A 15,680-nucleotide genomic window follows, 5' to 3' on the forward strand; every position below is an offset into this window, starting at 1 on the left:
AAATCGCTTTGATTTACCAATAAATAAAAATTATAATTATTCTTTGATAATTGGATTATACGGTGACATTTGAGATATCCTTAACCTTTAGGAATTATAGCTTTATGTAGAATTGCGCATGTTTGTAAATGCACCTGAAGATTATATAAAGAGAGACAACCCTTCATTGACAAATTCCTTGTTTCAATAAAAAAAGTTACGTAGTACGTTAGTCGTTTAAAGTAGCCGTGCAATAGTAGAACGTGCGCTAGTCGACCAACAGCCTCGAATTCATCTACGATCCCGTGAAACAGATCGAATGTTAAATTTTCTTCGGTTGTACGTGACGGTGAAACGAAGAAGGAAATATTTTCCAGCGCCATCTTGCCTCGTAGCTCCTAATTCGTCAGTGCCTGTGAATGGACTTGTCATAGGTGTTTTATGTTATTTTGTTCCTTGTTTCGGTTGAAAAATTAATGTATTAAATTTCGAGTATACACCACGGTAAGTAGAAAGTTCCACGTTGGATCGCACAGAATAAATTAACACGAACGAATCATCTAGTTAGTATGCAAACTATGAGTGGTATAGTCCGTAGGATAAAAGAGTGCAAGCTCGATTCCATTTCGATAATAGAACAATATCTCTCGGATATTCTAATCGTGACACGTTTTCTTTCCATTAATTTGGTTTCTTTCATTTTCTGTGTGTTAAATTGTGTTTGAAACGGATGGAAAAAGTGCAGGATTATGAAGTCACGCCCGAGTATGAGAAAGCATAGGTAGAGAGTTTCGAAATTGACATATCACGTATTTTCATAAACTAGCCAGTGTGTGCATATCCATTGTACTGGTTATATCTAAAAAATAGTATAGAGAGTGTGTCTACATTCGACAGCGTTGTTTCTTCAAATCCGTCAAAAGGAATCAACATTTCACGTTCATATGGCGTATGATTGTCATTAATGCGCATAGGTATGTTGATACTCTGCTCGGTTTAAACTTTCGAATGATACCAGGAAGTATATTGTGAGAAGTTGTTTCACGTGCAACGGGAAAATGATGCGCGTGATTTTGAGGAAAAAAATGTGCTGAGCTGTCATCCTGAACATTTAAGGTTAATAATGATGTCAAGAAGAAAATAATATTATTGAAATATTTGGAATTTGTTAGTCGCAATATCACAATCGTATTTTATTTTAATTTGATAAATTTTGACAAATTTAATGATTTTATATACACTATGTAACTTTTGGTGTGATAGTATTTTGGTTTTCATGTGTCACTTGTATTAAAGTATGTATTTGTCAAATAGAAGAAATTAATGAAAATATAAAACAGTAATCAATAGTTTCACGGTCATTTATATATGTATAATACCTTTTAACTGCCTTGAAGAAACCATACAATGATAATCTTGAGCAGATGTAATGCATACATACCTGCTTTAGTATACTTCATGCTTTAGTATTAAACTATTCTTCCCAAAGTATATTTACTCCTAACAATTTAATGGAATGGCAATTCTGTGTTTGACGTAACTAATCAAACAAATATTTAAGCTAAAGAACTAACAAGTATGTATTCATAAATTATCTCTTGCAGGTATTCAGTAATGTCAAGGACAAAGTTATAAAACATCTGAATCTGTTTCATTAAAAATTAATAATTTAAATCATTCTAATATATAATCAATTTAGGAAATTATAACAAATAAACTAATAATTGCAATATATTGAAATATAATATTTCTATTATTATAAAAATAAATAGTTCAAATTAAGTTAGATATTTAATTTTTTTTATCGCTATTAAATGTTCAGTTATGTGAAAAAATTGTATTAGATTCAAAAAGGTTTTGAAACATATATATGTTTACATTTTCTTTATATAAATTGATATTTTTTTATCATGATAAGATAAGATATAAACATAATGACATTAACTGGTAGATAACAATGGTCTTATTTTCAGTTTAATAACACGGCATACTTGAAGAAAAATTTGACTCCTTCATTTTATCAATGTAAGTAATTTTATTTGTCCTTATTGTTGCATGCTGCCTATTGAGTTTTGAAATAGTAGTTTGGTTCAGATTTCTTTTCTTTTATAATAAGAGTTCTTTGTCTTTGGTTTGTGTTTAAATTTCTTTCATAAAATGCTTGCAACAGATTCTATAATGAATAAAAGTAGTTTCAACAATTAATCCAGTACTTTACATCTTTGAAATAATTAAAATTTAAATAATTTCAATGATTATTATCTTAGTAAACTCAAGCATAATATTGCACAAAAATTGCAACTTTGTTTTCTCATTTGGTTTTCAAGTTATATTTTTTTCATGTCACATTTGCATTTAATCTTATGTTACTTCTTTTTACAAAGTTGCTTTACACAAAATAAAATTTATAAAGACACAGTATGTATAGATCTTTTTGGACGATAACATTTTCCTCTATTATTGCAAACATTTATTTCAAATATATTTCATTCATTGTATGTAGCTTATGTATCTTTCATATTATTGGTAGATATAAATGATTGTATTTTTACTAACTTACAGAGCAAAATATTATTATTATTTAAAAGTTAATATTTTTGTAAGACATTAGCCGAATACCCTGTACATAGTACTTTAAAACAGGTATTCACAGCTAAACTAATAGTGTACTTTACGTATTAATGAAACATGAGTTGTGCCTATTTATTTTTTAAGTATATTTTAAATGCAATATCTTTGATATACAGCATATAATTTATTATATAATTGAATGATATTATATATTCAACTTCTATACACATATACATATGTATATAAGGGTGTTTCATAATGCATGATACTTAAATCAGTGACAGACTAGGAGACACAAAAACAATGCAAAAAGTTTATATAAACATATGCTCTATTTGACCTTGTTTCCAACTTACAGCTATTTTTGTACTTTGGTAATTCTTAATCACAAATTACACTAATATAACTGATTCTATTAAATTATTTGTATAGAATGCTTGCTATAAGTCAAATTATCCAAATTCAGCTACACTTAGTAAAGGTAAGTAATTACTTATTACTGGAGTACAAGAATGGTTATGACTTTGAGATAAGGTCAATTAGGACACATATTTAGTTTATATGAATTTTTTTAATTATTTTTTTGTTCTTTGTTCACCACACAAGTAAGTGCTGCTTATTATGAAATACCCTGTATATATGCCATTTAATATAAATTCATACGCTTAAACTGTTGATTGCATTAGGGGAATGAAGGAACAGTTATGCAGTATTCTGTGCAATATTTATTTGCATAATAATTAGCAGGATTATCAAAGTTATATGCAAAGTGCCTTCAGTTAATTCTATCATCATTTATACATCAAATAAAAATTCATTCACCGTTAACAGGTAAATGTAACAAATGTTTCTTATTTATTCCCTGAACCGTCTAATAGTTTAGGATTTTATTCTGATTCGAAGAGTGTTCGGGAGTTTTCTATATTTGTGGACAAGAAGTAGCTTCATCGACGACACCAGCGGTATTTCATATGCCAACAATGGCGATGCAGAAGGTAAATTTTATAACTGACCACGGTCAACAAAATAACAAGTGTTATACCTTACTAATCAATGATATTGTTAGAAAATATTTAAAAAACAAATGATGTAGATTAATGTTTTGCAAAACACCTTATTAAATAGTATACAGGGTGTCAATAGAAGTTATTTATGTATTAAAAATGTTAAATTAACATAAGAATAGTAAAAGTTCTTAACACATGGAATTTTGTTATTTGAAAAATTTTGAAATATGTTTTTACAATTTGAAAATAATTAGCTTAATCATAGTGGTATAACATCCTGCATACATAAAAAGATACATGGATTATAGTTTTTAGTGAACAAATTTTTGCACATACCTGAACTCATTTGTATTTTGTTTTTGCAAAATTATAAAATAACAATAAGTTGTGCACATTATGCAAGTCAGTATTGTAACAAATGTTATTTTTAAAGAAATCTTTAATATTTTTTGTAGAAAAATTAAAAATTTGTATCATTAAAAATTTTGGAAGATTATAAAAAAAAAGGATTTTCTCCTGAAAAAAATATTCTTATTATAATAGAAATTACAATTTGATGTATATGAATTTGAATTCTATATGATGTTAAATGCACTGGTTTGATTGAAACTTTTTATGCGGAGTATATACATAGGCACATCTCAAAAGAAATTATTCCGCTCTGAAGCTTTATGTATCACATATGTATGTGAAGTGATTATATCCTATTGCATTATTTTACTGCATTTTGTTTGTCACATGACAATTAAAATTTGCAAATAATGCAGTAATACTCTACATAGGATAAAAGAAAATTGTTTTAAGTGTTTTACTTTTCCTTTCATATGAATTGCACTTTTACTTTAGCTACTTTCATTCATCTTATTTTTTATACTAACCAAATGGAAAATAGTAGTAATATGTCTATAATGTAATAGCAGTAAAATGTTTATAATGAGTTTCTTGCTTTCTTACTAATGCATGTTTAGTTGCATGGCTTTGGTATGAAATGATTGCCCATATTTATTACCACTTTTTAATTTGATCGATTTTCTCCTCTGAGTAAATATATTGAATTTGTATTTTAGTTGCATTGAAAATTATTAGAGTATGTCAATTCTAATTTATACAACCTTGAATGTGTATGATGATAAGTATGGGCTTTCAGAAGAAATATGAATGTTACTACCAGCTTGTAATAGACAGTGGTAATCTTTTAGATGAGACGTCAAGGTCAAGACGTGATGCAGGTGAATTTGGCAGGTATTAGGCGAGATATTGTTAATCTTGCCCACAACTACAGCAATGCACAGGTAATTAAATAGTAATTATTATCAATATTTAATGTTTATTTTTTATATTTATTATACAGACATAAAATAAAATCTTGTTATATAAACAGAAAGCTGTACGAAAAGCCACCAGCAATGATCCTTGGGGTCCAAACAGTACACTTATGGCAGAAATTGCTGATTTAACATACAATGTTGTGGCTTTTACCGAGATAATGCAAATGTTGTGGAAGAGATTGAACGATCATGGTAAAAATTGGCGGCACGTGTACAAAGCTTTAGTTCTTTTAGAATATCTCATTAAAACTGGATCAGAAAAAGTTGCGCAGCAATGTAAAGAAAATATTTTTGCCATCCAAACTCTAAAAGGTAAGCAACTTTACATTAGTGTAATATAAAGTTTAGTATAAAACTTTTGTATTTCTATTAGATTTCCAATATATGGAAGGATCTAAGGATCAGGGTGTGAAAGTACGAGAGAAAGCAAAGCAACTAGTGGCCTTATTAAAAGATGATGAAAGATTAAGGAATGAAAGAGCTAGAGCACTGAAAGCAAAAGAAAGATTTGCACAATCTGTTAGCGGTTTTGGAAGTGATGGACTAGATACTATATCACCTGAGAGCAGTGATGTAAGTGCTGCTAGAATTGGTATTAAAAGCATCTTATGCTTTTTCTCTTAAAACATAATCTCTTTTTATATAGTTCCAAGATTGGGAACCATGTCGCTTGGGATCTGAATCTACAACTAGACGTGCAAGTAAACGTTCATTAAATGTCTATATATTATAATTTGATGTATTGCAATGTAATGCGACTAATTACGATTTGTTCGACTTAATTAGCTGAATTGGAAGCTGCAAGACCACAAACAGTGGGAGAAGAGGAATTGCAGTTGCAGTTAGCTCTTGCAATGTCTAGAGAGGAGGCAGAGCAAGAAGAACAAAGAAGGCGCAGTGACGACGTTAGATTGCAGTTAGCCCTTAGTCAGAGTCAACAGGATTTTAAGTTAGTAGCGTTCATTATAAGTATTAGAAAGGTTTCCCAACATATTCTAATTCTTGCCTGAAAATGCACACGAATTTCAGAACACCGCAATCTGAGAAACAAAGCCATGTGCTAGATCTATTGGACGTAAACTTGGGAGGGGAAGCAAGTGGATCGAATGTACAAACTGATCCTTGGGGTGTACCGATTACGGCGCCTCCGCCTAGACCACAGGTATGTAATCATAAATCAAACGAAATTTGCACGTTTTCTAATTGCATGATAATGCAATATTATATATTCTTTGCATGTTGCACAACAGTCTTTGGATTTGTCTCTGTTTAGTACATACAAGGTATGTTTAATTAATACAAGAAAGAACAGTAAAGCACTGCACTTTGTACTGTAAAACTTTTTGACGTGTATAATTGCAACTTTTCGCTGACTTTTATTTTACAGCAACAGAATGATCCATGGAGTGTTCCCACAACCAGCAGTGCATCACCCGTAATAGATCCATGGGCTCCTGTTCCGCCTCAAAGACCAAGTAAACCTTATTAATTTATATTTTGTACGAAATATTGTTTTCGATATTATTTTAATTAATCTCATAATTCGATCTCAGCAGCTGCGATCGATCCGTGGCGAGCACCTGCACCATCGCCCGTACCAGTTACATCTCCACCTACAGCAGATCCTTGGTCACTAGTACCACCTACCACCGAAGCCGATGCAAATAAAAAACAGGTGAAGTATATTTAACAATTATGAGAAATACTTGTACATTTTTACATTTATATTGAATTAATTTAATTATTTCAACATTGTTTAGACTGTTCGAGAAGGTTTAACATCCGCTTCTCCGTCATTTAATAATCCCACCTTAACACAGAATATCGGTTTCGCGGCACAATCACCGCAAAACATAGGCTTCAATTTACCTACAACTTCGAGTGCTACTTTCAACGCTACTAGTAATGGCTTCAATGGTACCGGGCCTAGTTTTAATAATTTCTCTACGGGAAATCAAAATAGTTCTGCAACCAGTCCACTGAGTGATCTAGATGAATTCGATGTGATTACTAACAGAAATAAGCCTGGAACTAGTCCACAACCAGCAAATAACGGTATGTGTTAGCGATCTTGTCATTGTTGTTATTTGCGTTGGAACGTTAAAAACATATTAACGCATCATTGTTTTCGCTGGGTTGTAGGTGGTACACTGTCGCCGGATCCGTTCGATTTGGGAAGTATGAACGAAAATCTTCCTTCGAGTACGGGAGCAATTAAGAAAACACCGCAGTCGTTCCTCGGGGAGAACTCTGCCCTTGTTAATCTTGATAATCTTGTCAGTACTTCTACAATTAAGCCTGCATCGCCTACACCTGCAGGTAACGTTTCATTTGAAGAAGAATTTTTTGCATTTTCTAAGAAATTTCAAAATATAATTTTAAAGTGTATACATTAAAGCCAATGAATATTGGTCGTGTCTACGTTTCATCGGTCAAAAATACAAAATTATTATTAGCAAATGCTTTAATTTAAAATATTTCGAGTCCAACAAAATCAGATAATATAATGTGTTCTTTTATAATGCATTCTGCCCGCAAAATAGCATTTCATTGGAAATAAATTCGTGAGTATCTACAAATTGATTAACCATACTGCATGAATGCATGGTTCAACTGTTACATTCAATGAAAGTATTGAAATTGAATTTTGTTCGTGAACCTTTTACAGCCAAGAGTGATAGTATATTCAAAAGTTGATGATGATAGTGTATGTACATACACGTATGATTTGTTTAATGCATTTTCTTTACAGTGAAATTGGATGCGTAATCTTCACAATTTTTTGTTGCGTTTATAATTGCATTTTAATGTTTGATGCATGAATAGCTCTTAAATGTATAAATTAATACAGATACAAATTTTCAGCAACCGTGTCATATTCAGCAAATCCATTCGCGACGGCAACACCACCACCCCGTCCTACGATCAATCAGATTCGACAGGATTCTTGGGCAGCGAATACAACTACTACAGCGAATCCGTTCCTCTCGTAGCTTGATGGTATAATTGTCGAAAATGTCAGTCGAAAAGTCAAGATCACTGTGGTCTAAAAAGTATTCGAGGTTTTTTAGCGGTAACCCTGTACGGTATAAGTTTCTTGCTCGCTATGGACTAGCTTTATTTAAAGATATAGATGACACATACAAGCAACAGAGGAAACGTCCTACCAAAATAAAGTATTCGGTAAACACTCGTTTTAATATTTGAAAGTAATAATTGTCCTCTTTTACGATTGATTAGAGCGATAACCGATCTCTCTGGTCTTGATCAATGAAAAACGAAAGCGTGGAGAAAGTAATATAGCAATAGGTTCCAATTAATTCGCTTGAACCGATCATTAAAGTTTCCAAAGGATACCGCTAACATCGATATTTATTTCTATATAGTAATTTTTAAAAAATCCACTAAAGATTCATTTCTATCGCTGCTTATTGCGCAGAAGTGTTTGTGTCCGCTATGATTGAATCGCTTGTATTTTATCGCGTAACGATGATGAATGTAGGGGAACTATCTTGAGAAAGGTAATACACGAGAAGCGAAATGGAAAGATTAAAAAAATGTAAATCGCTTACGCGCTCCCAAGGTAAAACTAGATTTTATAAGCACCTTTTTCATATATAGTATATTTTTTAAGTGCGACTCGATTTGGTAATAGGATAGATCATTGGACGATATTTTCCGTGGGCTATAGATGAGTAAAGTGGAGTGAAGTAACGGTTGGTGTTAGAATCAGTTTCTTTGTCCATCTATTTATATACATGTTTTTCTACGACTAACGAGATCGTGAGACTGTAATCGTAATTTGCAAAAGTATATTATATCGAACAGGGTTCGTCGGTTTAAGTTATACGCTTTATGTGACGTGCATCGATCGCGGTTCGTAAAAATATTCGTGTCGTAGCATGCTTTTTAATTGAAAAGATCGGTAAATGATGTGATTTAATACTCATCTTGCTGAAAGAGATGCTAGTAACACGATATGTCGTTTGCTAATGATTTACTGCGTTTAGTAACACCTCGGAGTACTTGCGGACGAAACAGTTAAAAGCAGTTTCGTGGCTGCCAAAAGTAATATCATTTTTTAATGCCGTAAAAGTACATGCAATACATATGAGTCGAATTTAGTTATGAAATTTTACGCATTTGGTTTGGGCGATTGTTCAATGATACTCGCATAGGCTTCATGCACTACAGAGAACCAAACATAGGCGTAGCTGATATGCATTTTCCTATCGGTGAGAAATCGCTGTTATTTAAATCAGAGCATTCTATGATTTTATAGAAGCTCGTTATCGATGCAATGAGTTATGTTGGTTTGCATGGAAAATTGAGAATTCTAAGAATTTTCGGTGCAAATTTTTCCAGACAAACGGGGTGTCTGATTAGTTATCAGATTTAATGAACCAACATGATCTTAGGAAGATTACGTGAAGACCATTATAGCTTTCGTTGTACGCGAAACAATTTACAATTGTACCTTGATTTATATAAAGAAACAAAAAAAAATTGTACATATGTTACAGCATATCGTTCCCCAATTGTCAAGTCTCTTTTTTCCATCTATAGTCGGTATAAATGAATATTCTAACGAAGCCTGAAAGTTTTTCTAACATCTTACGCGTTGTTTCCCATTATCGGGGGAAACGTTGCTGAGTTCGTTATTTTACATCAATACTTTTCACACTCGAACGAACGAGACTACATTGGCGACTCCATGGAACTCTGGTATGGTGTTCATCTTTCTTAATGATGGTAGTCGATAATCAAAATATGTATTTATTAGTGACATTTCTAAAGAACTACTTTGCAGGTAGTTTCAATACCAACTCAGCATTTCGTTTTTAAAACTATTAATGCATTTTACAATTTTTATACGAGAAAACGGTTTCGTGCGTTCAGCGATTGGCAAAGGGGAACTGTATTTGCCTGCTTGTTCTGAGTGAAACGTATATGAGTTGCACGTGATTTAAATTCTGTTCTAAGTAAATATCGCTTGAATAATTCCATTGTATTATTCTTCGTTAAATTAATGATTTGTTTCTTTATGCAGTTTCAACATACTTGCTTATATGATTGAAATTGTATATTTAATGTGTATTTATCCAGATGTTCGCGAAAATATGAAGTTAGCAGTTTGTAATAAGGGTGTGAGTCACTCAATACACCAAAGTTATATTACACTAATTTAATAATCTGCATTCACTGCTTTTATAAAATCACTGTATTTAAACATTGCATTTGCTGGGTATACGATTTAATGTTTCTGTTTTTTCTTTCAGATTGCTAAACATCTGATATATTTGTTACTTTTCTTGCAATAATGTATTTTTGCGTAAAAAAAATAATTGTTGTTCTTCTGTATGTTCATAATGTGATGTACAAGCTTCATTTTTACGCGAACAATGGAACACTGTTTAGGTTTTAGAAATGGTGTAAGTGCAGAAAAAATTCAAAGGACATTTATGAATGAATATTATATATTTTAGTAGATTATATTATTATTATTATTATTATTATTATTATTATTATTATTATTATTATTATACAAATAAATGTAAAAATTTTTAATTTTTCTGATTAAATATTTAATTTGAAGCTCCCTTGTACGTCTTTCTCCTATAGTGGATTATAATCAATAATGTATGAAAGTGTATTTTAAAAGATCTGTTTAAATTTTTATAATTAAAATTAATACTCCTAGAATTCAAGAAATTTGTATGGAAAATAATGGAAAACTATTTTAAGTTAGGTACTATGATTAGTTTGTTTCTTTCTGTATTTAGATGAGAGAAAAATTATGAACGAAGCAAACTGCCATTACATATAAAAGTCTTTATTTTAAAGAGATGCTTCAGTCGAAGAACTTATAGTAACTGGTGGAAGAAAATACGAGCGAACTTGACTATGTAATTGTGCTATTTCAGGGTCTTCTCTCTCTAAAGCTCTGAGTAATTGTGTAAATTGAACTGTACCTGTAATAAAAAAAAATAATAGAATATCTATGAAAAAATCCTATTGTATGTAGATTCAATCACCAAGATGAAAATATATATCACCTTCTCGTCCCTCTGGAAATCCATAATTCTTAATTACATCCATTTGAATTTGTACTACAATTGGAAAGACAAATTGCATCATTTTGAGCATTTCGTTTCCAGATTTCTCCTTGGCCTCTGTAAGTTTCTGAATATTTTCTGAAGTATTTAACACTGCCAAAACATCAGTTAGAACAGCTAAAAAATAGTTTTAAAATAATTCTTTTTGAATTCTTTAAATATTCAAACATATGCCTAAATTATAAATGCTTCACATTAAACTTTAAATACCTTTTGCAATCTCTGGCGTAAAATTGGGCATAGTGGTCATTACACCAATAGACTCGAGTGATTTAAATTGATAAAAAGGTAAATGTACAGTTGGGTATTAAACAATTTACTTAAACGGATAGGTTAAAAAGTATTACAATTTAGTTTGATAAAAATCTTTACAATCTTAAAACCACTTCATTTTTGATAAATGAATACACATGAAATTTCTTCGCAGCAGTGACCATTTTTATTTATTAAACATTTGTTTTATTTGCTTTTCGCTGTCACTGATCTTATAACGCAAGCATTAGCATGTAAACAAAGCATACATTCAAGAGGGCGCTCATTGTAAACAAAGTTCTACTTGTTATTAGGTTCAATGAGTTTGTTAAAAAGTTACAAAACCTACTAAATTTGTATAAAATATGAAATTACGGCATAATTTTATTTGTGTAAAACGAATGTGTTTATAATATTCGAATTTAGTTATAAATCGAAACGTAACCTACAGTTTGCTGAATTTATACAGTAGCTGATAAGTTAATTTTTCAGAATCAATTGAATTTTTATTAAACAGTGTTTCTCAAACAATTTATCTTTCCATAACCTTTCCACGAGATTATATTGTAACGAAACAATAATTTATCGTCAAAAGAATATTGTCCAAATCAGTTTTAAAATTGAATTATCAGTAAGTAAACTGAATACTTGAATCAACTATTGGCCGAAAAACGTTTGACAAAATTACGAAATTTACAATGAGTTTCAATCACGACCAACTACTTTTACAAATTTTACGAGAAGAGAAGAATATCACTAACTTCTTAGATGCATTTTTTGGATTTTTATACAGATGGTGAGTTAGCACATTGTAGAATGTTGTAATATAATTATAATGCGATAGCGAATTAATATATTATAATGCGTTACAAGCCTAAAATATGTACAGTATTGTGGAAAATAATTCGTAATTCAATTACAGTACAGATTTTTATGTCGAATCGGGTCCAGATCATAAATTAGGATTTGCACCTGGTATAACAGAGAAATTGGTTTTGAATACTTTACAGAAGTGGAAGAATATTTGTAAATTTCCCAGTGAAATGGGCCTGTCGAAAAATCATGGTACCAATGTACAAAATAAAGATAAAAATTGTGACAACTTTACCATAACGAAAGAAGATTCCAGCTGCTCGCAAATTGTACAGGAAGTGGAAGTTGAAACACATATTGAAAACAAAATTGTGGACAGATCTCTTCGATCGTTCAAAAAGGATTGGTTTTCCGATAGTTACAATGGAGCGACAAGAGAAAACTACACATGGTCGCAAACCATTAGCGATCTCGATGTATTGGTTAAATTACCTAGCTATACAAAGACAGCAAAGGATTTAAGGGTTAACGTAAATTCGAAAGAAATGAAAATAGAAGCGAAAACATTAATGCTTATAGAAAGCAAGGAAGTAGAGCAATCTTATCATTCCGAATGGACTATAATTTTTATGGGTGAACTTTGCTTTAAAACTCGAAAAGACGAATCAGTGTGGAGTATAATGCCTGGACAATACATTAGTGTGTGTTGAAATAAAATAAAAAACAGTGGATACAATATTTTGGAACAGACTCCAAGGTGCATATAAGCACTACATTGCGCATCTCCTGTTTCATTGTAGATTCACCTTGAGAAAGCTTCAGAGAGATGGTGGGAAGCATTGCTTGTCGGCGAACCAAAAATTGAATTGGGTAAAATTGACTGTTCAAGAAATTTGGACGAAATGGGATCGGAGGAGCAAATGAAAGTTCAAGAGTTGATGTGGAATCATCAGCAGAAGGTTCTTGGCAAGCCAACTTCCGAACAAATTGTAAGCAACGTACAATCGAAATCGATAATGTAATTGTGGAATGAACGAAACTTTAAATGTGAAAATTTTACTTACAGAAAATGGAGAAGATTTTGAAGAAAGCGTGGGATGCAAAAGGGTCTCCTTTCGAGGGTACACCGTACGATCCTTCGATATTGAAGTTCAATTAACACAGTGATCACTATTTATTTTATTAATTGTTACGTATTGATAAATAAAAGTGTACAAGGAGCTGAAACGTTGCACAGATAAAAATGTTAAATTGTGCATACAAAATTTGTTCGTTCAGAATAATTCGTTCATTGGAATACGAACGATGTATTTTCGTATTTCTAACAGAAAATTTATTATTATTGAGACTTTAATACGGACAACTTTTTCTTCTTTCTTACTAGATACTTATTTTTAATATCAGCCGGGAAGGAGATTAAAAGAAACGAAAACAACGAAACTGTAATACGATATAATAATTTTAGACCTGCTTCGTTTAGTATTACAACGACAAAGAAAAAAACGAAATACTAAACGATTTCCATTTACTTTCGATTCTTCTAGCGTATTTGTCGTAGACGGTATGTAACGTAGTAATTACTCGTCAACATCTTCGAAGTTGAACCAAGCGATTAAGCTTGAAATCCCATTATCCGCGCGAAAATTCCTGGTACCTGCATGTCCGCGACTTCGCGAGCCCGCAGGTACGCAGGTGCTTCTCACGTTCACCGGTAATCTATCACCGACAGGTATCCAAGGGAATTACACGCGGATCAAAATTAATCAAATCCTGTAAAAAGCTGAATCCCGTGGTAGCCAAGGTTGCCGGCGTAAAACGATCAGAGATACGCAGAAATGCAAGGAATTCCACGCTTTTCCCTGGCGTTTGCATCAACTTTATCTCACCCGTGGTGGTGGGATTGTTTGGTAAAGGAAGAAGGAAGGAATGCTTTATGGAAACAGGTAGACAGCCACGGCGAAACTGTTCTCATTTCCTCGTCGTCCCGTTGACTTTCGTGCGCGTACGATCGATCTTGGTTCCATTATCCTGTACATTAATTTTAAGCCATCTCTATACCAGACAATATCAACAGGTGCGGATCGATCGACGAGCAAGCTTTGTCTACCGAATAATAATCGTGTCACGGATCTTCTCGGGAACGGTGAAACTCTCGATGGATTGGAACGATCGTATTATCCTTGCGAATCGGTGAACGAGTAGCTCTCTCGATTACATTCTCTACCTTTGTATTCTCTAGCTTTGCGCTACGTTTACAAATTTCAACGGCGAGAGTTTCGTCGAACGATTGGAAATCATTTGGGAAATTATTCTCGATCTTTAAACGTTCCCCGAGATCGAGCGACCTTCGCGATCGGAGGAACGATCACCTACGCGGGATTAGTCGCGCGCGAAGAAATTCACATTCGCGCGGGCATTGAAATCACCGATCGAAAAATTCTCGCGGATCGAAGCAGGAAGAAAGTAAACGCGGGTCGAGCACGTTTCGTGTCTAAACACGCGAACGGGAGCACGGCGTCGAAGGAGACCCCGTCGGTTACGAGATACGAAATCCGTTTTCAGGTGATCCCGGCTACGTTGTAACGAAGGGCGAGCGGAAGCCAGATAGATAGCGTCGCGTTTGGAAAAGAAACGTTTGAGCACCGCTGAAGGTAAAACACAGGTAATATACCTGCCCGGGGCTACGTCCATCCCCACCTGGAGTCCGGTTCTCTCTCCTTGGTCGGCTCTCGGCTTTTCTCCGAGGTGAGTCGAGCCGTTAGTGTCGTTGTTGTAGGAGAGAATGGTAGTAATGCGTATCGCGGAGTATCGCGCACCCTGAAGGACGTCGTCATCGTTCGGAATCGGCCGAGTACACCGTCCTCTTCTTCCTTGGTCTGTCGGTGCACGGTGGAGTCGCGTTTCGTGTACTTCCATTCGAACGTAATCGGTGGCCCGAGAACGAAATAATACAGTTTCGAGCGCCCGGACCGATTCGCGAACGATTCGTGACCTGTTTCGTGCGGAATCTTTTTTTTTTTCACGGATGCTCTCGCGAGCCTCGAGGAGTACGACGACGACGACGACGACGACGACCTGTTCTTCAGTATCGTAGCTCGTTGCGGTGGTGCCGTGTGAGGTGAACGTAACGGAGACGAGAGTGGAGTCGACCGGGAAAATCGGCAGCGAATAAAGAAGAAGAAGAAGAAGAAGCAGAAGAAAGAAAGAAGAAGAGGAGGATACCAAGATGCCCTGTTCCGCGGTGACGCTGTCCCTCGCGACCATAACCGGTATCATTGCCACCGGCCTCCTGGCTATCGCCTTTTCCACGGACAACTGGCTCTACACCGAGGTCAAGCGCGCCCAAATCCAGGTTCGTAGGTCGTTAGACGTCGTATCGTTGGGGTTCGGGGGGAGGTGGGAGAGGGGGGTGGGGTCCGCAGCCTCCTTTCGGTAAGGAAGAATTCAGGGTGCCACGTTGTGCTCGCCGTGATCTCGTCCCGCTTCGGATAACCACCGTTACTTGTTGGACACCGTGTGTATCGTTCGTGTTTATCCCATTTATTTCCTTTTCGTTTCGACGACGGTAGTAGGTAGTGGTGGAATCGAGTGTCTCGGATCGGTTCAACGTGCAA

The 15,680-nt window shown here is 33.9% G+C and overlaps 4 protein-coding genes across 18 annotated transcripts in view; 3 read left to right on the forward strand and 1 right to left on the reverse strand.

Annotated features, from left to right (window-relative positions):
* The first annotated feature begins 156 nt into the window (after window positions 1-156).
* Lqf (epsin homolog lqf) lies at window positions 157-10,480 on the forward strand. Of its 12 annotated transcripts, none has more exons than XM_076314344.1 (15): window positions 157-483; window positions 1,953-2,004; window positions 3,429-3,545; window positions 4,757-4,849; window positions 4,939-5,197; window positions 5,259-5,458; window positions 5,532-5,586; window positions 5,672-5,834; window positions 5,915-6,047; window positions 6,136-6,168; window positions 6,273-6,360; window positions 6,439-6,560; window positions 6,646-6,940; window positions 7,028-7,204; window positions 7,751-10,480. In XM_076314344.1, exons 3-15 carry the CDS (start codon window positions 3,522-3,524, stop codon window positions 7,876-7,878), a joined length of 1,770 nt encoding a protein of 589 aa, XP_076170459.1. In that variant the 5' UTR covers window positions 157-483; window positions 1,953-2,004; window positions 3,429-3,521; the 3' UTR covers window positions 7,879-10,480. The 12 variants fall into 12 exon arrangements, with proteins under 12 accessions (XP_076170459.1, XP_076170458.1, XP_076170461.1 ...); XM_076314343.1 differs by having other exon boundaries at window positions 3,454-3,545; XM_076314346.1 differs by having other exon boundaries at window positions 3,454-3,545; window positions 6,442-6,560.
* Window positions 10,481-10,643: 163 nt separating this feature from the next.
* The window catches only part of LOC143148455 (protein C10), a 46,363-nt gene continuing 41,326 nt past the window's right edge, over window positions 10,644-15,680 (reverse strand). Inside the window, exons 1-3 of one of the 2 annotated variants that reach the window (XM_076314803.1) lie at window positions 11,212-11,542; window positions 10,942-11,118; window positions 10,644-10,857 (exon numbers count right to left, since the gene is read on the reverse strand). In XM_076314803.1, coding sequence (XP_076170918.1) covers window positions 10,724-10,857; window positions 10,942-11,118; window positions 11,212-11,251 — 351 coding nt within the window. In that variant the 5' untranslated portion in view covers window positions 11,252-11,542 and the 3' untranslated portion in view covers window positions 10,644-10,723. Of the gene's footprint in view, window positions 10,858-10,941; window positions 11,119-11,211; window positions 11,543-15,680 lie in introns of those variants that run through there. The other variant, XM_076314802.1, reaches the window with a different exon arrangement.
* Window positions 11,460-13,293, forward strand: LOC143148451 (nudC domain-containing protein 3). The gene is made up of 4 exons (XM_076314787.1): window positions 11,460-12,049; window positions 12,176-12,767; window positions 12,867-13,055; window positions 13,133-13,293. Exons 1-4 carry the CDS (start codon window positions 11,952-11,954, stop codon window positions 13,223-13,225), a joined length of 972 nt encoding a protein of 323 aa, XP_076170902.1. The 5' UTR covers window positions 11,460-11,951; the 3' UTR covers window positions 13,226-13,293.
* The window catches only part of LOC143148452 (uncharacterized), a 39,988-nt gene continuing 39,124 nt past the window's right edge, over window positions 14,817-15,680 (forward strand). Inside the window, exon 1 of one of the 3 annotated variants that reach the window (XM_076314791.1) lies at window positions 14,817-15,418. In XM_076314791.1, coding sequence (XP_076170906.1) covers window positions 15,293-15,418 — 126 coding nt within the window. In that variant the 5' untranslated portion in view covers window positions 14,817-15,292. The remainder of the gene's footprint in view (window positions 15,419-15,680) is intronic. The other 2 variants (XM_076314790.1, XM_076314788.1) reach the window with 2 other exon arrangements.

Source organism: Ptiloglossa arizonensis, chromosome 6 (genome assembly GCF_051014685.1).
Source record: "Ptiloglossa arizonensis isolate GNS036 chromosome 6, iyPtiAriz1_principal, whole genome shotgun sequence".
Taxonomy (NCBI): domain Eukaryota; kingdom Metazoa; phylum Arthropoda; class Insecta; order Hymenoptera; family Colletidae; genus Ptiloglossa; species Ptiloglossa arizonensis.

Excerpts from the sequence above, each read along its gene's own strand:
- Lqf (XM_076314344.1), top strand. The coding sequence starts at position 3,522 with ATGCCAACAATGGCGATGCAGAAG. Across the intron at positions 4,850-4,938 it reads ACAACTACAGCAATGCACAG|AAAGCTGTACGAAAAGCCAC; the intron begins GTAATTAAATAG and ends TTATATAAACAG. Across the intron at positions 5,587-5,671 it reads ATCTACAACTAGACGTGCAA|CTGAATTGGAAGCTGCAAGA; the intron begins GTAAACGTTCAT and ends CGACTTAATTAG.
- LOC143148451 (XM_076314787.1), top strand. The coding sequence starts at position 11,952 with ATGAGTTTCAATCACGACCAACTACTTTTACAAATTTTACGAGAAGAG. Across the intron at positions 12,050-12,175 it reads TTTGGATTTTTATACAGATG|TACAGATTTTTATGTCGAAT; the intron begins GTGAGTTAGCAC and ends ATTCAATTACAG. Across the intron at positions 13,056-13,132 it reads AGCCAACTTCCGAACAAATT|AAAATGGAGAAGATTTTGAA; the intron begins GTAAGCAACGTA and ends TTTTACTTACAG.